This window comes from Mustela lutreola, chromosome 15, assembly GCF_030435805.1.
Source record: "Mustela lutreola isolate mMusLut2 chromosome 15, mMusLut2.pri, whole genome shotgun sequence".
NCBI lineage: Eukaryota > Metazoa > Chordata > Mammalia > Carnivora > Mustelidae > Mustela > Mustela lutreola.
In genome coordinates this window covers 59,804,224-59,827,594 of record NC_081304.1, presented here as the reverse complement: position 1 = coordinate 59,827,594, position 23,371 = coordinate 59,804,224, and the positions used below count along the sequence as shown (strand labels likewise).

The 23,371-nt window shown below is 58.9% G+C and overlaps 2 protein-coding genes across 5 annotated transcripts in view; both read right to left on the bottom strand.

Annotated features, from left to right (window-relative positions):
• RABEP1 (rabaptin, RAB GTPase binding effector protein 1) overlaps positions 1–22,235 on the bottom strand; it is a 182,330-nt gene extending 160,095 nt beyond the window's left edge. The window contains exons 1-2 of one of the 4 annotated variants that reach the window (XM_059148980.1): positions 22,147–22,235; positions 9,381–9,472 (exon numbers count right to left, since the gene is read on the bottom strand). The gene's annotated coding sequence lies outside the window, so the exon portion shown is untranslated. The remainder of the gene's footprint in view (positions 1–9,380; positions 9,473–22,146) is intronic. The other 3 variants (XM_059148976.1, XM_059148977.1, XM_059148978.1) reach the window with 3 other exon arrangements.
• On the bottom strand, positions 12,322–22,402 carry ZFP3 (ZFP3 zinc finger protein). The gene is made up of 2 exons (XM_059147434.1): positions 22,147–22,402; positions 12,322–15,053 (listed from the first exon to the last, which is right to left on the bottom strand). Exons 1-2 carry the CDS (start codon positions 22,400–22,402, stop codon positions 13,567–13,569), a joined length of 1,743 nt encoding a protein of 580 aa, XP_059003417.1. The 3' UTR covers positions 12,322–13,566.
• Positions 22,403–23,371: the final 969 nt, after the last annotated feature.

Here is a 23,371-nt window from a genome sequence, read left to right as displayed (position 1 = left end):
TACTTCCCACCTAGTGCAGTGAGAGGCCCACAGCAAAGCTCAGGGGGCAGATCAGCCCTGGGGAGAGACACACAGAAATCCAGCAAAGGTGAGGAGTTGCCGACAAGACAGGGTAATGTGGGGGTTTCAATGTGGTCTCACACCTTTCTAAAGTGGGGACAGGATTGGCCATGGAGAGCCAGAGTCATGTGTGACCTAGCAGAGCTCCAAGGAAAGAAGGGAAGGCACAGGTGTCTGCTGCTGTCCTGGGTGGTCCCTGACCAGGACCTTCTGTTTCAGGAATTCAGGATGCTGCAGGATGCGGCCATGAGTGAGTCACAGGGGGATGCTGGGCTGCAGGCCCGTGCCTAGTGGAAGGTCTGTGGGGAGGAGACACCAGAGGAGACCAGCTGGTCCCACCAGGAGAGCACTGAAACATACAGACAAGGAGTGTCCATAAAGGGACCAGCGTCATCCAAGCATCCAGGATTCCCAGTGGCTTTGACACCTGGCAGCAGAGGGTGCTTGTGGTCTGGGCCAAAGGGTGTCCAGCCTCATCTGGGTGGGGGGGGGCACAGTTCCAGGTTTGCCCTGGTGTTCTGGAAGGACTGGGCTCCCACCTCCTCCTCCACCCTTGTGTTACTGGGTCTGTAACTTTCTCCCTGGCCAGCGGGCACGAGGTTTAGACTTTGTCTGTGGACAGTGCTGGAGGGACAGTGCAAGGCCACAGGAGAAGGAAGGGAGTTCTCCTCCCAGTGCTGGAGTGTGGCATCATTATTTTTTTTTTCTTTTAAAAACTGTGTATCTTTAGAGTGGCATCTGGGTGGCTCACTTGTTAAGCATCTGTCTTCAGCTCAAGTCATGATTCCAGGGTCCAGGAATTGAGCACCACGTCAGGCTCCCTGCGTGGGAAGCCTGCTTCTCCCTCTCCCACCCCACTGCTTATGTTCCCTCTCTTTGTCTCTGTCAAATAAATTTTTAAAAAAACTTTAAAAAGTTAATTACTTTTAAAAGTTGCATATATTTATTAGAGTGAGCACAGGCACGGATGTTCCAGAGGTGACCACGGTCTCCAAAAGGAGATGGAGATGTTGGTATTTAGGAACACCAGCATGGTCTACTTATCATTTCAGATCCAGAGACCAAGAACAGCATAAAGGGCCAGAAGTTGAAGTTGGACCTTCCTGGAGAAAAAGATGCAGCAAAGGTTGTATCCAGAGGACACCAGAGACCGATGCGTCAAGAGCATGGGTTGGCTGAAACAGGTGACCTTGCGGCCGGGTCACTGAGGCATCGGGTGAGCCCCTCAGAGGATGCGGGGGTGCTCCCCCCTGCCCAAGGGAGAGCTAGCAGAGAACCAGATCTCATCCCCAAGAAAGCCATGGCAGGAGGGAGAGGCCGTGGATGTAATGGGAGAGAAAGAACACTTTTTGAAGGAGAAAGATCCTGCAGACGTGAGATCTGGGGCAGGAACTTCCAGAAGTCAGAAGTGACCCAGCACCAGAAAACGGGGAATATGAAGAAAACCTATCAATGCAAGGAATGTGGGGAAACGTTCAACTGGAGCTCGAACCTGATCATCCACGAGAGAATTCACACAGGGAAGAAACCTTACTTGTGTGCGAATGTGGGAAGGACTTTATACCAGAGCTCCAACCTGGCCAGGCACCGGCAGATCCGCAGCAGCGAGAACCCCTTTGCATGTCAGGCGCGTGGCAAGGCCTTCCGCAGGAGCTCCAGCCTGGCCCCACACCTACGGCAGCAGGAAGCCGCACCCGTGCCATGGATGCGGCAAGGCCTTCAGCCAGAGCTTGGACCTGGTCATCCACCATAGAGTACACACTGGAGAGAAGTCATATGAGCGCCACGCATGTGGCCAGACCTTCAGCCAGAGCTCACACCTGGCCACACATCAGAGGATCCGCACCAGGGAGAGGCCCTTCCAGTGCCCCAAGTGTGCCAAAGCCTTCAGGCAGCAAGCATGCCTCACCAAGCACCAGACGCTGCACAGTGGGGAGAGGCCCTTTGCATGTGACGGGTGTGGGAAGGCCTTCAGCAGGTGCACGGCTGCACACAGGCCGGGTCACGGAGTGCTGGCCGGCCTGCCCCTCCGCCATGGGCCAGTTCAGACAGCAGAGAACCGAGAAGGAGAGGAAGCCCTATGAGTGTATGGAGTGTGGGAAAACCTTCTGGGGAAGCTTGGACCTGATCCAGCACTGGATAGTTCACACTGGGGAGAAGCCCTACGAGTACTGGGCCTGCAGGAAGCCCTTCTGCCAGAGGTCACACCTGCTCATGCATCAGAAAGTCCACACTGGGAAGTCTTATCCATGCGGCGAGTGCGGGAAAGCCTTCTGGCAGTGCTCACTCCTCGTCCAGCACCGCAGAGTTCACACCAGGGAGAAGCCCTACAAGTGTGGGACCTGTGGGAAGCCCTTCATCTGGAACATGGCCTTCCTCAAACTCTAGAGGCTTCATGATGCAAAGAAACCCCAGGGACGTGGGAGGATGCCGAGCCAGGACCAGGTGCCTGGGGACAAGCAGGGAACTCGTGGGGAGGTGAGAGCACACTGGCGTGCGTGGTCAGCGTGCTAGAACCATCCAGGGCAGCTCGGACCTCATGCAACCTCCAGTGGCTCGCGATGGAGAAAAGCCCCATGCATGTGCAGAGTGTGGGAAATCCTTCCAGCAGAGCTCGGACCTCACAAGGCACCATAGCGCCCACAGTGGGAAGAAGCCTTACCCCTGTGCTAAATGTGGGAAGTCCTTCAGAGGCAGCTCTGACCTCATAAACACCACCGTGTGCACATGGGAGGGAAACCCTATGACTGCCCCAAGTGTGGGAAAGCCTTCGGTCAGAACTCCCACCTTCTCACTCCCCAGAGGATCCACACTGGAGAGAGACCGTTTGAATGTGGCGCCTGTGGGAAGGCCTTCAGGGGGTGCATGGTCTTCCTTAAACACCAGAGGCTGCACCCCAGGGAGAAGCCAGGGGGCTGGCAAGAGCCTGCAGACAAGACTCAGAGGGGACAGAACCTAAGGGAGGCAATTCTTACTGCACCATGGAGCTGTTTATTGTTGGAAAGCATCTGGAGGCAGGAAGACATCGGAGCATTGCTGGAAACCCAAGTGTAACCGGGGGCAGAGCTTGGGCATAAAGTCTGTCTTCTGACTCAGAGGTGACATGCTCTCCACTGATTGGAACATGTGTCACGCTTGCTTGAGATCTCTGCTCCAATGTCCCCTCTTCCGAGAAGCCTCCCCTCCCGCTGGGATACCGGGTTATCCCTGCTCACACAAAGGTCCACAGCTAGCCGGGCAGGCACAGCGGCTCTCGCACTTTGGGAGCCTGAGGCGGGAGGACTGAGGGATGCAAGAGGACCACGTGAACCCAGGTGTCCGGGGTAATCAGGTGTCCATCAGCACGGTGGCCTCCCGAGAGCAGGGAACCAGCAGGCTGCCCACAGAAGGGCGGATCGGCCCAGCTGGGAAATGGGAGGTCACAGCTCTGGGCCGACTGGAAGTGTCTGGCAGTACACAGGTGGTCAGCACACGATGGCCTGCAGGCTTGATGCACATCTAGCTAGCTTGTGGCCTGTTTTTTGGAGCCCACGAGCTAAGAAAGGTTTTCCAGCGTCTAAGTGCTCCGAAAGGCAGGAAGAGCAGGTGACAGGCACGTAGGAGGCCCACAAAGCTAACTACTCACTCTCCGGCCCTTACAGGAGAGACCTGCCAAGGCCTGGGCCAAGGGGCAGCTCAGTCTCGTCCCACCAACACCCCAGGAACCCAGGTGCTCCCCCTTGCTCCCGCATCCCGCAGGCTACACCGTTACTCTGCGCGTTGAAGCTCGACCCACCCCCCCAGCCCCTGTCTGCTATGGCTCACGGAAAGCAGAGCTGTAGTCCGAGGGACAGACATGTTCCTTCTTGGCAAGGGTCAGGGAAGGCACTCCCCCCCCTCCGTCCTTCATGGACACTTAACTACACGGCCACGTCTGTCTTCCAGGGAGGCTGCAGACACCTCTCCCAGAGTGGCCACTTGCCCAGTTAGAAGTCTTACTCCGCCCCCAGGGAGCAGCCCCCGCTTCTGCAGCTGGGTGCTGCCACCTGACCGGGGGAGCCCTGGCTCCAGGACGAGGGTGGAGTGGGACCAGGCAGCAGAGGATGTGGGCCAGAGCCCGGGGGGGGAGGAGAGCGCTGGGCTCAGTGGCCACTCCAGAAACGGCCACCACTCCACTGCGGTGCCTCATCGTGGGGACTCTGAGAAGAGCTGAAACCGGAGACATCCTTCGTAGGCAAAATATTGACCCAAGAACGTCTCTTTTGACATGTTGGCACAAAAGAACGGAGGCTCTGTGTGCTTCATTTGATTCTGTTAGAGGAACTGTTCCTTACACTCGAGAGATCCTGGGGGTCAGCGGGATAGTCCTTGTATGATCGGCATCTGTCCCTGTTTCTGTGTGGACGGGGTCTGTTCACAGGCAGGGTTTGGCAGGGGGCTGGCTTGGAGCAGAGGGACCCCGTCAGTCCGGGAGCCTTGTTCTCTTCCCCTGGGCACCTCCAAGTTAATGAAGCTGTCTTCCACAGTCACTTCTAACCTTAAGAAATAGGTCTTATAGGGGCGCCTGGGTGGTTCGGTCCAGTAGAGTCCAACTTTTGATTTAGGTTCAGGTCACAATCTCAGGGTCATAGGATCGAGCCCCGTGTCGGGCTCCGTGCCCAGTGTGGAGTCTGCTAGAGGTTCTCTCTCCCCCTCTGCCCCTCCCACCTCATGTGTGCTCTAAAATAAATAAATCTTGAAAGAAAAAAAAGAAATAGGGTTTACAGTTCTACACTGCGGATGAAGAAAAACACTAAGAGGTTCAGTATTTTGCACAAGATCACGGATGCGTCAGTGGCCGGGACAAGATCTGAACCTAAGTATGACATCCAAGGCGTTCACACGGCTCCCGGTCGGCTCAACAGAGCCACAAGGAGGAGGAGGAAGGCGGCTTTTCACATTTCTGACTTGAAGTGTGGGGCAGGGAGAACCAGCCTCCTCGTTCTGGCTGCAGATAGGTGGGTTCTTGGTCCCAGAGACCTGCCTGCCCCTGCTGCCCCAGGTAGCCACACGGAATTATATTTGCTCTGTCCCTGGACTGCAGAACAGAACATGAGAAGTGATGGCTTTTCTTTCAAACCTGAAAACACTTATGTTACCCACAAAACCAGCAAAAAGAAGAGTCTTACAGAGCAGACATGAACATCTCCGTACACAGACAGGACGTCTGCGTCTGGCCGTGAAGGAGTTACAAGGACTGGATTTATCATCCACAGCCCCCCTTACCCAACTAAGAAGCCAGCCAGGACAATGGACCACAAGAGGTGCCGGACAGGGAGCCCCAAGAGAAGGGGACAAGGGAGGTAAGTTCCAGTAGGCCCAGCTGAAGGGACGGAGCTGAGAGTCGCAGAGGGGAGAGCCAGCTGCCCCCAGACCTCGAACTCAGGTGCTGGAGCCATGTCCCCCGTCTGGACCCAAGGACAGAACCCGTGGGAGGCACGGGCAGCCTTCCTGGGGCTCACACATGTCTGAGAACGGCTGGAGAGGAGAACCCTTGCCGTGGGCACACACCCCGCAGGGCCATGCAAGGGTCTGACTGCAGGCATCAGCGTATTATTAGCCCTGGGCCCCAAGGCTGCTCAGTCCCACCCAGTCATGCAGGAAGTCGAGCCTCAAGAGAAGCAAACTCTTGCCAAGTAACTTACCTGCATCCCAGTCCAAAGCTCAAAATATGGAAAGAAATTGAGAAAAAGGTCGGGGGGGCACCCGAATGGCTCAGTGGGTTAAGCATCTGCCTTCGGCTCAGGTCATGATCCCAGAGTCCTGGGATCGAGTCCCATGTCGGCCTCCTTACTCAGCAGCAGCCTGCTTCTCCTGCCTCTCCCCCGTCCCCCCACACTATGCGTTCTCTCTCTTACTCTCTCTCAAATAAATAAATAAAATCTAAAGAAAAAAAACACACCACCAACAATATCAAATTTACAATGTCTGGGACACAGTCAAAAACTGAAAGCAGACCATGAAACAGAAGAAAATATGAACTGTAATGACAGAGAAATTACCAATAGAAACAGATCCAAAAATGGCGCAGATGATAGCTATGAGATGGGACACTAAACACAGCTATTGTGCTCCATATGCATACCCCAGACGGGAAAGGAAACATGAGCATGGAGAGAGAGACACAGAAAGACATAAACAGGGGTGCCTGGCTGGCTCAGTCAGGAAAGGTTGTGAGTCTTGATCTCACGGTGATGGGTTCAAGCCCTATGCTGTGTATAGAGATGACTTAAAAATAAAATCTCTTTAAAAAATAAAAATAGAGGGGCGCCTGGGTGGTTCAGTGGATTAAGCTGCTGCCTTCGGCTCAGGTCATGATCTCAGTGTCCTGGGATCGAGCCCCGCATCGGGCTCTTTGCTCAGCGGGAGCCTGCTTCCTCCTCTCTCTCTGCCTGACTCTCCACCTACTTGTGATCTTTCTCTCTGTCAAATAAATTAATAAAATCTTTAAAAAAAATAAATAAAAATAAAATAAAAATAAAAATAAAAATAGAGGCTCCGGGGTGGCTCAGTCAGTTAAGCGTCTGCCTTCGGCTTAGGTCCTGATCCCAGGGTTCTGGGATCGAGCCCCGCATGGGCTCCCTGCTCAATGGGGAGCCTGCTTCTCCCTCTCCCTCTGCCTGCTGCTCTGCCTACCTGTGCTTTCTCTCTATCCATCTGTCAAATAAATAAATAACATCTTTTAAAAAATGACAAATCGGGGCGCCTGGGTGGCTCAGTGGGTTAAGCCGCTGCCTTCGGCTCAGGTCATGATCTCAGTGTCCTGGGATCGAGCCCCGCATCGGGCTCTTTGCTCAGCGGGAGCCTGCTTCCTCCTCTCTCTCTGCCTGACTCTCCACCTACTTGTGATCTTTCTCTCTGTCAAATAAATTAATAAAATCTTTAAAAAAAATAAATAAAAAAAAATAAAAATAAAAATAAAAATAGAGGCTCCGGGGTGGCTCAGTCAGTTAAGCGTCTGCCTTCGGCTTAGGTCCTGATCCCAGGGTTCTGGGATCGAGCCCCGCATGGGCTCCCTGCTCAATGGGGAGCCTGCTTCTCCCTCTCCCTCTGCCTGCTGCTCTGCCTACCTGTGCTTTCTCTCTATCCATCTGTCAAATAAATAAATAACATCTTTTAAAAAATGACAAATCGGGGCGCCTGGGTGGCTCAGTGGGTTAAGCCGCTGCCTTCGGCTCAGGTCATGATCTCAGGGTCCTGGGATCGAGTCCCGCATCGGGCTCTCTGCTCAGCGGAGAGCCTGCTTCCCTCTCTCTCTCTCTGCCTGCCTCTCCATCTACTTGTGATTTCTCTCTGTCAAATAAATAAATAAAAATCTTAAAAAAAAAAAAATGACAAATCAAAATAAAAAACGGTACCCAGGGGCTTAGTTGGTTAAGTGGCTCAGGTTATGATCTCAGGGTCCTGGGATCAAGTCCTGACTCAGGCTGGCTCTGTGGTCCCAGACAGACCTCCAAACACCTCGCCTTCGCAGCCCGCCGGGAAGCCCACTGGGGAGACCAGACACACACATAGCGTGGGAAGGGGCGTCAGTCCCCACATCTGCTCCCAGGGGCTGCCAGCAGCTCTAACGCAGAGGGCATGAGGTGCCCATAACGATCGGTGCAGAGGCGAAGGTGCCGTCAGCACTGTCCTCGCGCCCTGCTGCTGGTGAGAAGGTGCCCCGAACTGGGGGTTGTCAGAGGAGGAGACGGGGTAAAGGGGAAAAGGACACGCATTCACAGGCGCCCAGCCAACCTGGCGAGAGCGAGAGGGAAGGGGCAGGGCTGGGGGTCCACGCCGCATCCAGAGGACGGACACGGTGTGTCTCGCCATCTGTTCTAGTCAAGAACAAGCCATCTCAGAGCCATGCTGCGGGCTATCCTGGGCAGAGGAACACACGTGAGAGCACAAGCCCGTGCCACGAGGAAGCCGCACCCAGGAGGGCAGGAGTCCCAGCGGACAAGTCGGGGCCGGCTTGCGTGCAGCAACGGTGTGTCCAAGACGGGAGGAACGTGCAAAACCAGGAAGGAAGGAGAGCAGCGACGGCTGTGACGGAAGAGACTCAGACCGGCACAGTGAGATCTGAGCTGCTCGGGCACCTGGGGCCGCTCGAACTCAGGAAAACGGTGTCGTGGACCAGACCCTGAGGCCCCAGAAAGCCTGCGGTTCGCACGGGCAACCACCTCCCTGTCCCCCCAACCCCACATAACGGGTTGCCAGGTTGCCATGGGCGACACAGCACTCTCACACCAATGCCAACAGCATGGCCTGGGGATAAAGGATCTGCCTGAGAAGAGGAAGGGCGGCCAAGCCATCACGACGCTCCCGTCGGCCCCTGGCAGTGGACGCGTCTGGTTCGCCCCTGTGGCCTCTAGTTCGTGGGAGCCACGCGTGTCTTCACGTTGGGCTGGCCCCCCTGGGCAGACGCGACACACTCCCCTCTCTAGCCTGTCCTCGAGGAACAAGACCCAGCAGCCGCCACAGGGGTGTGTGCCATTTACTGACCCCAGGGAGGAGGAGGGAGAACGGGCTTTGGCTCGGAATGCGTGCAGCCTGCCGTCCGTCCAGCCACAGATGGCTGCGCATGGTGCCCATTCCGTGACGCTAAAGGAGCCAAGACCAGAAGGTCCTCCTCACTGGTATTCAAGGGGCTTCCCGGCGTGACCGTCTCCCATGCGCCGCATCTCCAGGCGCCACTCAAGACCTCCAAGGTCTTCCTCACACGCACTGCGGCCCAGGGGCTCCCCGACGTGGGGACTGGACCAGAACGTGGTCATGGGCCTACCCCAGTGCCCCCTGCAGTCCAGTTGAAAGAGTGCCCCACAAAACCAGCAGACCAAGGGTGTAGACGCGCCCTGCTCCCTTCCTGGTGATCACTGGGGTCACCAACCCAGGAGCCAGCCCAGACTCGACCCGTCTGGTACACAACCAACCTTCTGCACAAAAGGCCTCTAACAGTCACTCCCCACATGGGCCCTCACACGTCCACACCGGCCTTCCTGCCCCGCAGCCTAGGACGACAGCACCTTCCGCCTAAGGCAGCCCTGCCTTCCCCACCTCAGTATAGCCGTTCCCACTGCAACCGAGACGAAATCTAATGGCTGTTAAATGTAACTATTCAAAGGGGCCTGGATGGCAGTGGGAGCGCCGGAGAACCTGCGAATGACACCCACCCCGGGATGCGAACAACGGACACCTGAGCCTCCAGATGTGAATCAGCTGAGTGCCCGGTACCCCGACCCCACTGCTCCCCAGGGACAGGGCGCCCCCGGAGGTCCAAGAGCCCTTCGGGCCGGGGCCTCACTGTGTGGGGATCCTACCTCGTGGTCCCAGAGGCAAGGTGGCAGCCGGGTGCAGAAGGTGGCTTTTTGGAGATGGGGCGGGTGCCAGGGGTGAATCTGGTCCACACTGCCTGCAAAGCGTGTTACAAACAAGGACAAGTGAGCGTTTGGTCTGCACACCTGCGGGGAGCCTGGACACGAGGATGCAGGAGGAGCCCAGGCTTCATGGAGAGGCTTCACCTGCCCGCCGGCAGCCCCCAGCCCTCCTCCCTTCTTGGAGCTCCAGGCATCTCTGGGGGCACTGCCCGCCACTGGACTGTTCCAGTCCCCACCAGCCTCCTAATGCTCAGACCTCCAGTCCCCACCAGTCTCCCAGTACTCAGGCCAGCCCCATCTGTCCCGGGTTGGGGGGGCCAGGGTCAGCACACAGGTGCTAACGCATTCACGACGCTAGCAAGTGCTGGGTGACTGTGCATCCCCCACCCCCGCTCTCCTGGAGCTCCTCCCTGGGGTCAGCACCAGAGGCTCTGGCTCCCTCCATCTCAGGGGTGCCCCAAGGCAGGTTGTTTGCACAGAGTTTCATCCCCAAAGCTGAGACCCACGATGAGGGAGCGACTGAAGCCTTCTGGGTTAATGTTTTTCGAAGGTCAAAGTTGGCTTTCCGGAGCGAGGTAAAGGACTACAGCCAGGGTCCAAGCATGGGCTTCAGGTGGCCTGTGAGTCCCCTGAGGTCCTGCGCACATTTCTCTAGGCAGAGCCTTCCAGAGTCTCAAAGATTCCTGACCTCACAAGCATAGGGACCTGCCTCGGATCGGCAGTCACCTCAGAGGACATGCCGTGAATCTTAGACAGTGGTAACAACTATGAACGCCAGCCCTGAAATCTCAGCGGGAAGGTGATCTTCAAAAAAAGCTGGACCAGGGCGCCTGGGTGGCTCAGTGGGTTAAGCCTCTGCCTTCGGCTCAGGTCATGATCTCAGGGTCCTGGGATCGAGCCCCGCATCGGGCTCTCTGCTCAGCGGGGAGCCTGCTTCCTCCTCTCTCTCTGCCTGCCTCTCTGCCTACTTGTGATTTCTGTCTGTCAAATAAATAAATAAAATCTTAAAAAAAAAAAAAAAAAAAGCTGGACCGTCCAGATGATCCAGAACATTACCTCGTTAGCCAGGAAAAACATGGACTGCATATACCAATCACTTAGGATTGATGCATGAAACCAGTAACATGGCCCACTGTGAACAATAAAGACCTCACAAAGCCAAGCAGAGAGTGGAGGACAGGGTCCAGTTTCTGCTGAAGGAGGGGCACAGAGCAGGTGGCTGTGGCCCGAGGGAGAGAGCAACCCGCACGGGACGGGGGTGACACTGGCCTAGGAGGTCACACGTTGACATCAACGTACTCTGGGATAATAAACATTAGGAAGGCATCAAGTGAGTGAACCTGTAAGGACACACTTTATTTACCACCAGGGAAACGGGAAGGGTGAGAATGTACACCGGCCGGGCTGCAAAAATCCTCAAGGGTTATTTCTGGGCATTTAGGGAGGTCTCTGAGATTACGAGGCCCGGTAGCTCTAAAACTAAGAAAATTCGTGTTTCTTTTCCTCGATGAAATCCTACTTGCATGAGCGTATGACTATCGCCCATAATATCGGGCAGATTTCGACTCCCAGGTCCACAGAGAAGAGGGGAGGCCAACAGAAGAGGAAGGTCTGGGGCTCCCTGAGATAGGGGGCAAGGCAGATATAGACAGGGAGCGAGGGTACCGGCTGCACAGTGTGCGGTCGAGGTGGAGAGACTCGTTCACCAGAATTCCTCCTGGGAAACAAGGACTCTCCTTGGGATAGGGGAGACCTCCCCCACTTTACCCGCATGCTCCATGGTAACGAGAAAGAGGGAAGCCATGCTGCCCTCTCACGCTCCAGGAAGCGGACTGCTATCGAAGGCCTTTTCCTTTTCTGAGCTGGGGCACAGCTGGGGCGGGGCCGCAGGGAGGAGCTGGGTGTTGTGAGGTGCTAAGCCCCGGGGTGGGGGTGGGCGGTTTGGGGAGAGAGGGAAAAACCAGCGGTGGTTTGGTCAACAAGGGGCATTTGAGGATGTACAATGTGAGTGCCCTTCTCCACCTGCCCGTGGACACGTCAGTGGGAGTGGACTCTCGGGGAGTGAGGTTAAATCGGGGTCAAGTTCTCGGCCAAGGCTGGCCAGTGATGAGTGTGGACATCAAACACGAGAACACAGGGGGCTCCTGGGTGGCTCAGTGGGTTAAAGCCTCTGCCTTCGGCTCAGGTCATGATCCCAGGGTCCTGGGATCGAGCCCCCATCAGGCTCTCTGCTCAGCGGGGAGCCTGCTTCCTCCTCTCTCTCTGCCTACTTGTGATCTCTCTGTCAAATAAATAAATAAAATCTTTGGGGGGAAAACCCCCACAAACACAGGACCAGGAGTAGGAGGGACAGGAACCTCCCGGTTTCACGTGACAGAGACACAGTCCGGTAGCATTCTCAGCTTTAACTTGACCAGCAAGTAAGAGAGCGCACTGCGCTTGTCATCTCCATAGGGACGAGGGAGTTCGGAAACTCCCTCCCACTTGGGCCCGACCGCCAGACCAGAGGTGGGACAGAAGATGGGGGCCGTGCAGCCTGCTGTTGCCTCGAGTGGCCCTTTTCTCAAGGGAAGGGTCTGAACCTGGGAGAGCACAGCGTAAACCCACTAAATGGGTTTTGCCTGTGAGCAGTTACGTTTCCAAGGATGTTGAATTAAATCTCCGATATTCAAACCACGTCGTACAAACATCGATGTGCACAGCCTGCACATACGGCTGTCGAGTCCGCCCGTCAGCGGCACAGCCCGGGGCTCGGGAGCACGGACAAGTCACCTGACATCCCTCCCACCCTCCTGGTCTTCGACATCCGGCAGGAGCACCCACAGCCACCCTATCGGCCAACGGCTGTACAACTCTGTGAATTAAAAGTCCTTCGACAAACACGGAAACCAGGTGAATTTTATGGTCCGAACATGGAACCCACTCAGCCGCTTACAGGGGACCCACATCAGAGATGCCATGAAAGGAAGAACGGAAGGCGTCTGGCACTGGGCCTGGCACAGCAAACACTCGGGAAACGCTAGGAGTCAGTAACGCATGACAAAGAGATTAAACAGCACTGAGGACGTGTCCCGTTAGATGTAAGAGGTCCAGAACCGCGGGGCCGGCTGGACCCTGGAGTTCGCAGAGTTCATGTCCCCTCGTCTCAAGGTCAGAGCCGTCTCTACCTGCTGGAGTCCAGCTGCGCACGGCCTGCTGCCTCCTGGTGCCTCTGACGCTTGGACCTGCATACACCCGAGGAGGACACAGAACACTCGTGTGGAAGAAACAAGGGGGCTGCACACAGCAGACGGTTCCAACGTGAGGCCCAGGTCGGGCAGGAGAACTGGCCCAGCGTGGGGGCTGGTGCCTGCTGACAGCAAGGCTGTGTAGTCCCTGTGCAACATCCTGGCACGGGACATAGGAGGCCAGCCGGCCGGCCATCCATGCGCATAGCCCCCACGTTGGGCACAGCTGCCCACGGGCCGCTCCTGCCCTGCTGGATGGCCCAGGCTCGCTGCCCTCCTCCCGCCCCTGGCGTCACCCACCAGCCCCTCAGAATGCTCAGAGCCTCGCTCGCCATCCTGGAGGTGGCTGTCACCTCCTCCATCCTGCACACTCTGCAGAGGAACAAGGAGGCACCGTGGGTGTGGAGTCCCCAAGCTTCCCGCCTCTGCGATCATCTAAGGCTCCTCGGCAGCACGTCTGCAAGATGTCAAAGCGGCAAGAAGGTCCGTCGAGGGTCCCAGGGCTCCGCGGCGGGCAGGAGGACAGGGAGGGTGTCCTCTGCTCCACTGTCTTAACACCATAGAGGAAAATCATCCACGAGTCTGCACTGCCTCTCTTGGAAGGTGGCCGGAACGGTAGGCCCCCATAGTTCCTGATTAGTAATAATCCAGGTTATGTGGCCTGTACAGACCCAGAAGGCGATGGCATCCCCTTGAGGGTGCAGGGAGGGGGTGCGAAGGCAGACAGAGGGAACACTGAGGCCTGAAACAGCTTTTATGGTGGAACTCGGGATCCTGAAACCTCTCCGGGAACAGTTCCTAAAAGCCTCTCCTATCCAACCACTGCGTGGGCCGACGAGCCACAGTGTGGTCCTCCCGCAGGGTGTGCAGGCCGGGCGCAGCGGAGGCCCTAATTCGGGCGCTCAGTCGGCGCCGTGCACGCTCTGGTGCCGAAGCAGGTGGGAGCTCCTGCCGAAGGCCTTCTGGCACTCCCCGCACGCGTACGGCTTCTCGCCAGTGTGGACCCGCTGGTGCAGGACGAGCTGGGAGTGCTGGCCGAAGGTCCTCTGGCACTCACCGCACGCGTACGGCTTCCCGCCGCCGTGGGTCTTCTGGTGGAGGAGCAGCTCCGAACTGTCCCAGAAGGTCCTCGCGCACTCGCTGCACTGGTGGGGCTTCTCCCCGGCGTGGACCCGCTGATGCGCCGCGAGGTGGGAGGTGCGCCGGAAGGCCTTCCCGCACTCGAAGCATTCGTAGGGCTTCTCGCCCGTGTGGATCCTTTCGTGCCGCAGCAGCTCCGAGTTGCCCCGGAAGGCCTTCCCGCACTGCGCGCATACGTACGGTTTCTCGCCGGTGTGGATGCGGACGTGCCGGACGATCTCCGAATTCTGGCCGAAAGTTTTGCCGCACTCGCGGCACTCGTACGGTTTGTCCCCCGTGTGGATCCTCTGGTGGCGGATGAGCTCGGAGCTCTGGCCGAAGCCCTTACCGCACTGGCCGCACAGATAGGGCTTCTCGCCGGTATGGATCTTCTGGTGGCGGATAAGGCCCGAGCTGTGCTTGAAGGCCTTGCCACACTCGCCGCACTCGTGGTAGCGCTCATCCGTGTGAATGCGCTGGTGCTGGATGAGCTGCGAGCTGACGCGGAAGGTCTTGCCGCATTCGCCACACGCGTACGGCTTCTCGCCCGTGTGGATGCGCTGGTGCAGGGCGAGCGCAGAGTTCTGGCTGAAGGCCTTGCCGCACTCACCGCACTTGTAGGGCCGCTCGCCGGTGTGGACGCGGTGGTGGTGCACGAGGTGCGAGCTCTGGATGAACGCCTTGCCGCACTCGCCGCAGGCGAACGGCTTCTCGCCCGCGTGGATGCGCAGGTGCCGCCGCAGGCTCGAGTTGGTCCCGAACGCCTTCCCGCACTCCTCGCAGCCGAACGGCTTCTCCCCGCTGTGCACACGCAGGTGCTGCAGGAGATGTGAGTTCTGGTTGAAGGCCTTCCCGCACTCTTTGCACGCGTGAGGCTTTCCTCCCACCGGGCTTCTCTGCGCCCCGGGTACCGCAGCCCTCTCCGTGGGGCTGGTGCGGGGCGTGGTCCGGGGCACCAGCGGGTGCGGGCCGGGACCCCGGACGCGCTCGCTCTCGTCGCTGTCCCCGGACTCCTCAACCGACGGGGACCTCTTACAGACGGCCGGCCCCGACGCGAGGCCTTTCCCGCGAAGGGACGCCCGCTGCGCGCTCCCGTCCGCGGACGCTCCCGAACGCCTCACCACCGCGTCCTCCGCCCGGGCGGCTCCCAACTCCCGGCCCCGGCAAACCACCTGGGGAAATTTCTCCGACGTGGCCGCGCGTGGCTCAGGGTCTTCAGAAGCCTCCTCCTTGGGGATTACTTCCGTGTGCTCAGTCCCCATCTCACAATCTGAAATGACAGAGGTTAGGCGTGAAGTGGGTGCAGCGCACGGGGCCCCCGCGAGAGCTGGCGCGGTCGGACCGCACGCCACGGCGGCCTGGGAGTCGGGGCACAGGACCGGACCGGGGGCGATGGCGGGCACGCCAAACGGAGGCCGGGCCCTGCCTGAGAAGCACATGGATCGTCAGAGGGAGAGATGTAAGGAGAGGGATGCTCCCAAAAGGTGGCCAGGGACCTGAGTGTGGCAAGATAAGTGGGAACAGAGGGTCCACTGCGAAAGGCTGGGCGAAGCGGCAGAGACCACACACTTCTCACCAGAGACAGGGTCCCTCCCTGGCGCTGACCTGTGGCGCTCATCAGGACACGGGTCTGCTGCCGGATTGGCAGGGCTGACAGTCCAGAGGGTCCCAGGGCTGGGCCAGGGCCAGAACCACAACAGAAGTCAGTCCTCTTGGATCCCTTCCATTTGGGCGAGGTTGCCCTGTCTTCGTCTTCTCCAGGTTTCCGCCCTATGAACACCTGCCACCACCACCCCCCAATAGAAACCCAGCCCACACCACAGTCTGGCGCTGAGTCGGGCTCCGGCTCTGGGCTCCCTTCAGTTCCGCAGACCCATTCCTGCCCCAGGACCAAAGCTCCAGATCACTGCAGCTCCCTGGAGTCTTCACTACGTGAGAGAGTTTCACACTCCGTCTTTTTCAAATGCTTCCTGTCGACGCACACCTTTCTCCAAATAAGTTTATCTTTTGGTGAAATGTCCAAACGTATCCTGATGTTTTTATATCCAACACGTCTCTGTCTTTCCTTCTGGTGAGTTTTCTTCTATTTTCAAATGAGTTAATTCTTTTTATACATAGCTATGTCAACTTCTACAGACTGTTTATAAAACAGCCTCTTCAGAGAGTTTCTTTTAACACAATTTTAGATCTAAACCTACACTTTTTTAAACTTCTAAAAGGCTACCGCACAAGTTTTAGTTGTTACCCACTATGCCTTCTTCCACAGCTCATCACCAACAGAATAACGAACGTATTTACTGCAGCATGGAACCTGGCTGAAGACGGACATCCTTCAGCCCTCTCTGCGGATGGGTTTGGCCACACGACCGCACTCTACTCGGTGAGACAGGAAAAAGCAGACGAAAATGCGTGGGATGTCTGGGAAGTCTCCTGAGGGGACTGTCTTTCTTCACTCTTCTCCACACTGTGCCTGGGGAGACAGGTGGCAGGCAGGTGCCATCTGGGGCCGTGAGCACTGCAGCGTCCCCCACATACCCTAAGACGGGGCAGAGCTGGAAGGAACCGGGTCCCTGGCGGCTCCACGGAACTGCCATCCCAGCCCTAGAATGCCTACCTCTGGACTTTTTTTTTTTTTTTTTAGATTTTATTTATTTATTTGAGAGAGAGACATGAGCAGGGCAGAGAGCAAGGAGCCCCATGTGGAACTCAATCCCAGGACCCCAGGACCTGAGCCAAAGGCAGACACTTAACGACCGAGCCATCCAGGCACCCCCAGAACTTTTCCATCTGAGAGAGAAACACGCCTTTGCCTTCCTTAAGCCACTGTGGTTTTTTGTTTTGTTTTTAGGAAGCCAGACCTTCTCCTAACTGGCACCATGGCCCTGGGGGGTTAGCTATCCTGGACACAGAAAGCGGGGTCAATGCCAGAACGGGCCTGGCCTCTGTCCATAGAGAAAGCAGCCTGGGGCAGGGCACACGGGCACCGCGGCTGATCAGAGGAATAGGATTCTCTGCCCATTAAGTTGTGGCAGCTGAATCTCAAGGGGGAACGGGCAGCCGAGGGCCCTCACCCTACACCGCAGAGTCACGGAATGGTTTCTAAGCCAGGGAGTAACACAGACCATGGCCAGATAAGCGTTTCGGGCCAAGGTGCACTAACAACCACTTCATAGCCAGAAAGCAGCAGGCCGGGACGTAGGACCTGTGAGAAGGTGGAGGCACGCACCAGAGCTGGGGGCATGAGCTGACCAGGGCAACAGCAGCAGAAGGAATGAAGAGGAGACAGCTGCAGAAAGAGCTCAGGGTCAAACTCTGTAAGGCTCGGCTGGGAGCTGACGGGGCTGGACACAGGGTAAGGAGGGGAGCACAGTCACAGACGATGCCCAGACCTCCCTGCCCGTCATCATATGACCAGCGGTGCCAATGGTCGGGGGTCCGGCAGCAGCAGCTCATACAGGTGGCAAGAGGACCCATTAATACTGTTTTGCACAAGACACGTTTCAAGGCATCCATACAGAGTACCAAGGAGTCAGCTAAAATGTCCCGGTCTGAAGATACCCTGGCCAAGACCAGAGACACGGCCCAGACTGGACTGAGCATCGCTGGTAGCAGCACTGTGTGATGGCCACTGCAGACGGGGCACAGACACCCAGAAGCCAAAGCTAGCGTGCAGGCTCAGCCGTCACCTGCCATCCTTCCCTCCGGGGCTTCCCGCCTTTCTCCGCCCCAGGAGGCTACACTCAGCACAGACATTCACAGCCCCCCTGGCGTCCAGCTACAGCTGTGGGGAGGCCCCACGGAGACCAGAAGGAGGGAGGACTCAGGTCGGGGCATTTGTTCCCTCGATTCCCTCCTGTGAGGCCGCCTTGGGCTGGCAGTGTCCCCCCATTCACCGAAGGCCGTTCTTCCTCTTGGGAAGTCTGTCCGACCCAATCATCTCACAGCCTCGGAGCCAGCAGCCTCCCCAGCCTCTGGTACCCCCAGGCCCAGCTCCGGGATCCACACCTCCCTCAATGACCCTAATCTGAATGAGCAGCTTCCCATCTGGACCCTCACAGCAGAGAGTGAGAGGACAAAGGGAAGCCTGCCAACAAGAGAAGGGATGGTGAGTGACCGAGTCACCAGGCCAGGATGGACAGAATACACAGGGCCGCCTGGAAAGTGCCTATGGGGACAGTCTGGCGGTCACAGGGGCCTGTGGGAGCAGACGCACTGGAGAAGTCGAGCCCAGTAGCAGCAGACGGATGGACCGGTCTTTTGCTTCTTCCAAGAGTCTGGATGAAAGGACCAAGGACCTCCCGACGGGAGCGCCCTGCACATGCCCCACACATGCCCCACACATGTTGGTACAGAAGGCGTGGCGCCACCCAGCCCGGGACACCCGGAAGGAACCGGACCTCTTCGTGGGGTCACCGAGTCCTGGAATCTCTGGGCTCCCCCAAGAGGACCCTCAATCTTCAGCTCTGCCCGCATCACGGGCTCTGCCCTTCCCACGGAGCAAGGGCAGCCCCCAAAAGCTGGACTTCTCCTTTTTGTTGAAATTTTTGCAAACTGCGGTTGAGTAAGGGTCCACGGCGCTGGGACTCAACTGCGCGCTCGTTCGTGACGCACGTGGGCTGGGAAGCACAGCCTTAGAGAGACGTCTGACACGCAGCTGTGGTCCAGTCCTACAAGCTGCTACTTTTTGGTCCCCGTCGACGCCCCACCCCTCCCCTGTCCCCTTCCCACCCATGTCTCTCCTACAGTCCACCGTCCGGCGCCTTGCAAGGTCGGAATTCTCAGAACCGCACAGAAAAGCACTTGTCCACGGTACAACCAACAGTACAAGCGCTCTATCTGCCCCCAATTGCAAGATCTGGTTCAAAAGTCAAATCCAGAACATCTCCCCCAACGGAACGTGACCCCCTGACCTTTCCTCCCCTCTGCCTTCTGCCAGCGACACGGTACTAGCGTCCCTGGCAGGTCGCACTGCTGTATGCCTTTCTGGCAGCTCCTCACGTGTGCGTCAGAGCCGAGAGGGCATGCGGCAGGCCTCACGCTCACGCAGAAACACTCCCCTCCTCACAGCCTAGATTCAAACTTCTAGCTGGAATTTCCTAACTTTGTCTCTCACGTCCTCACTCTCCTAACCCTGAAACTGGCTGCTTCTGGAGAGAGAGGATGGCGGTGTCACCTGAGCAGGAGGGGGACGGCTCCTGGTCCTCGGTCTGGGGGGACATGCAGACCTCTCCTAGCTCACCACAGCTCAGAACAGGGTCTACAGCTCTGCAAACCCAGATTTGTTGTTTTTCACTGCACCCCAGAAAAGCACCCGCAGAAAGCCTCACCCACAGAGTCCCGATACACCCATCAGATACCCATGTAGCCACTAACAAGACCTTTGACTCTGAAAGGACCATGCTGCCACCGAAACCCTGAGAACTGCATCACAGCTTGCAATTAGAGCAGGAAGACTGTTTGTTTGATTCTTAAACGACAATCCTCAGCCTGGAATGAGGCAGGATGCGCTACAGTCCTCTGGGAAATGTGCAGAAACTAGGAAATTCGAAACGACGAATTCCAGGTCCCACCTCAGGCCTCCGAGAATCCCCGGGGCGGGCCCAGGGCGCTGGGGGTCTAACAACTGCCCTGGGGGATCCTGATGCCCCAGCAGGGGTGGGAGCTGCTCCAAACTCAAGTCTGGGATGCTGGGCTCTACCCAAGGCCTGGCCCACGGCGCCCACCACATGCGTGAAGCTGCAGGATTACATTACGCGGACACTTCTTTTCTCCTTTCTGACCCTCCCGCTGGGCTGGGCTGGGCTACCCTCCCCTCCCCTCCCCTCCCCTCCACTTTGCAGACCAGACAGGGCAGATCCAGTCCCGCACACTGGAGGCTCTTCATGGAGGGAAACCCACACTTGTGCACCCATCAGACTTTAGCTGCTGGGACAGGAGTGGAGTTTGCCCCTGGCTGCCTAAATCCAAGTTCACACCAATCTCCAGGGATAGCAACATCACTCAATCCTTTGAACTCATCTGCCCAAAATCATGATGTGATTTGTCATAAACACTGACTAATCTGGCCACTGACACTGTGCTTAGGTCTTTTTAAAACATCCGTTGAAAGCAAAGATTTCTGAAAGAGCTACAAAAAGCCCAAGAATCACTCCCATTGCCAACAGACTCCGCAGGGTTGCACGCAGAAGCTGTTCCAGCCCAGAGGGACACACAGCGGGAACTGTAAGGAAGGCATGGTGGGAGACAGGTCTCCCTTTGGTAACAGGACGAGAGCAAGCTCAAAGAGCAGGAAGGGAAAGCTGCAGGCCAGGGGTCCACGGCGTCCGCTGCCGGGCAGACACAGACGGGGCAGGGCAGGCATGCAAACGGGCTTCCAGACAGCGTTCCCCGGGCTCAGAGAGGTCACAGATGGTGTCTGCGCACCCCCATCCCCACAGAACTACAACAGCACCCAGGCAGAGCGTGAGGCGAGCACCAGAGTAAAGAGAAAAGGAACAGAGGGAGCATTGTGGCCTCAGCGTAGCATGTGGACTGACAAGGAGGCCGAGAGTCAGTGAGAGCGCTGGCATTCTGATGCAGAGAGGGACCGGGAGCGCTTACTATGTGCTGGGCGCAAAGTGACGCACAGACGTTACCCTGGGAAACCCTCACAGCCTCCCCAGGAGACAAGCATGCCCGTGTGAGGAGGAAGAGCCGATTGACATCATTTTCCCACCCTCTCCAGCCCTAAAGCAGCTGGGAATCTGGGGACATGGCGGTGGAAGAATGAGGGACTTGAGGATGTCAGCCAGGACACAGTGGAGACAGGAGAGCAGGGGATGGAGAGGGGGAAGGAGGGAGGTGTGGCGCGTCCCCAGATGGAAGTTTCAGAGAGGCGGGGAATGTGATAAGCACACAGCACACGGAATCACAGGGCAAGGATCCTGGCACGTGGCCCAAGGTTTAATTTTGAAATGCCAAAATTCATGATACACTCAGAATATCCTTTGCAACTATTCAAATTTATGATGAAACGTTTTAGAAGTTGACTTCTGCGTAGGTATGGGGACTCAACGCTTCTCCAATCCTTTTACGGAGCATTTGAGCAAAGAAGTGCACAGTGGTCTTGCAGGCTCTGCAGGAGATCTGAGCTCTGGGAGTGAGCCCCCACCGAGCTAACCCAGACAGCAAGACCACCTCCCTTGCAAGGGACTGTTCAGAACATCAGGGACGGATCCGGGGACAGACATATGCCTTCATCTGAGTCAATGATGTTTTGAGCAGGCTCGATGGGAGCCTCCGGGAATAGTTCCTACCATCCTGCTCAGCTTGTGGATGACGTCGGGGAGAGCTCATAAAAATTGAGGGACCGTGGAACCACTAGGCTCAGTCCATCCCGGAAGCACTTTCCTGCATGGCTCCAACTGTGTGAGCTTATACACCTGCACAGGCCGAAGCCAGCGTGAGCTGCATTATGTTACTTACAGACAAAAAGCATCTTAAGGGATATCCTTTCCCCTAACTTCTGAAACGCCCAATCCTACCAAGTGTCCAGCATCCCGTACAAGGATCTCCTTCCTGGGGTGTTCGCTCAGGCGCAGGACCGGAAAGCTGCTGGCAGGGTCCTGTGGGCCAAACACCGGCTCCTCTTTCCAATGTCGTGGCCTTTGGGAACAGGTGTTCCCACTTCCCGGAATACCACCGCCCACTGTGCGCTTCACCAACACGCACCGGCCCGGGCTGGGCCACACGCAGTCCCACTCTCCTCCCTGACCCGGACGCCCCTCCGTCTGCTGGCAGACACGCCGCTGTACCGTCTGGCACCCCCCACCCGGCGCCTGGAGCGTCCCGAGCAGCGGACGGAGCCGGCTCGCGAGCATCTAAGCGCGCTACCTACACCGCGGGGATGCGGCGCTCTCGAGGACTAAGCGGATATTTCATTCCCTCTCGGACCCCAGGGGCCCAGACCGGTGCCAGGCAGGCCGCGGAGGCGCGTCGCCCAGGTGGGCGGCGGACCGGTCTATGGAACGCCGTCTCTCGGCTCTCCCGCGTCCCCCCGCGGTGCCCCCCGCCAGGACGGCTTCCGGACCCCCGCGCTCAGAGCCGCTCCCGTCCGGCCCCCGCCCCGCCCCGGCAGCCAGTGTCTGGCGGTGTGGCCGTCCCGGCCGCGCTCGGGGCCGCGGGGTCGGGAGGCCGGGGTCAGGGCGCGCGCGGGGACGACCCTCGCGGAGCAGGTGGGGAAATGGAGGCGGGTTGAGGGGGGGCGCGCGGCCGGCCCAAGGTCACAGGCCGGCTCGGCGCGTCCACCCGGCCCGCGGGCCAAAGCAGCCTCCGGGCCCAGCCCCCGCCCAGCCGCGCCACGCCACGCCGGGGGGAGGTCTCACCGCCGCCACTCGCTCCGCGTTCGCCCCGCGCCGCGCTCCCCGCCGCGGAGCTCTCCGCGTCCCGGGCGGCTGCGGCCGGCGCTTCCACTTCCGGCGCGCTCAGCCAATCAGCGCGCGCCGCCGGCAGCCGAGGAGCAGGTGGGCGGCCCGACCCGCCTCCGCGCGCGCCCCGGCCGACCCGCCCCCCGCGCCCTCCCCGGGGCCCCCCCGCCGGACCGCCCCGGAACCCCCAGCGCCGCCTCGCCGCCCCTCGCATGGTCTGCTCACCGGAGAGGCAACCCCCGGCGCCCGCGTACCCCGCACCCCGCGGGACCACCGACGAGCAGGGTCCTCCGGCCGTCCTAGAACGGCCCCGGGGACGCACTTCCGCCGCGGGGCCAGCCGCTCTGCGCGCCCCAGTCGCTGCCCCCGTGTCCACCTGCGCCCGAGCGGGCGGCGGCCGCTTCGCCCTGGGCGCCCCATCCCCGCGGCCCTCAGCCCGTCAGGCCCCTTCCGGGAGCGCCGAGGGCCTGGCGGGCGCGGACCCCTGCATCCCTGAGCGCGGCGAGCCGGGAGCCCGCTCGGAGGTCGGAGGGCCTGCTCGCGGGAGCGCCCTGGGGGCAGCGTGCGGGGCACCGCCGGCCGCGCTTATCCTCCGCCGGGCACCGTGCGCTCCGCATCCTCCGCCGGCCCGGCTCGTCCCCGCCCCGGGCCTCGGCCTCTGAGCTCGCGTGCGGTCCTCGGGCCTTCTGTGCGCGGGCCTCGGCTCCCAGGGCGCGGCGCGTAGGGCCCGGCCGGCGGCGCTGCTCGCGAACGCCGCTCCTCGGGGGAGCGCCGTGACGGGCCCCTTTCGCGTCCGGGGCTCCGCATCCGTGCATCGGCGGCGCTGGGAAGGTCAGCCCGGCCGCGGCGGCTTCCGCGCTGGCCTCAACGCTGTCCTGCGGGGTCGGAGGAGCGGCTGCCCTCGGGGGAGGCCGCGGTGTTTGCAGCCGGTGCGCGGCAGACGGGGGAGCTTTCCCTTGAGCCGCTCGTTGGAATTCGGCCCGAAACCCCGGGGTCCGCGCTCCTGCCCCGACCCCAGCACCGTCAGCCCCTCTGCCCTCCCACAGGCGGCGGCCGAGAAGCCCGTCTTCCTCGCCTAGGCTGCGCGCAGCCCGTGGGAAAGACATTTCCAGAAGAGCCCCAAGACCCTGTGTCGTTTTTCCCTCCCGCAGGCCTTTCCCTGCTCCCAGACGTCGCGTCCGCT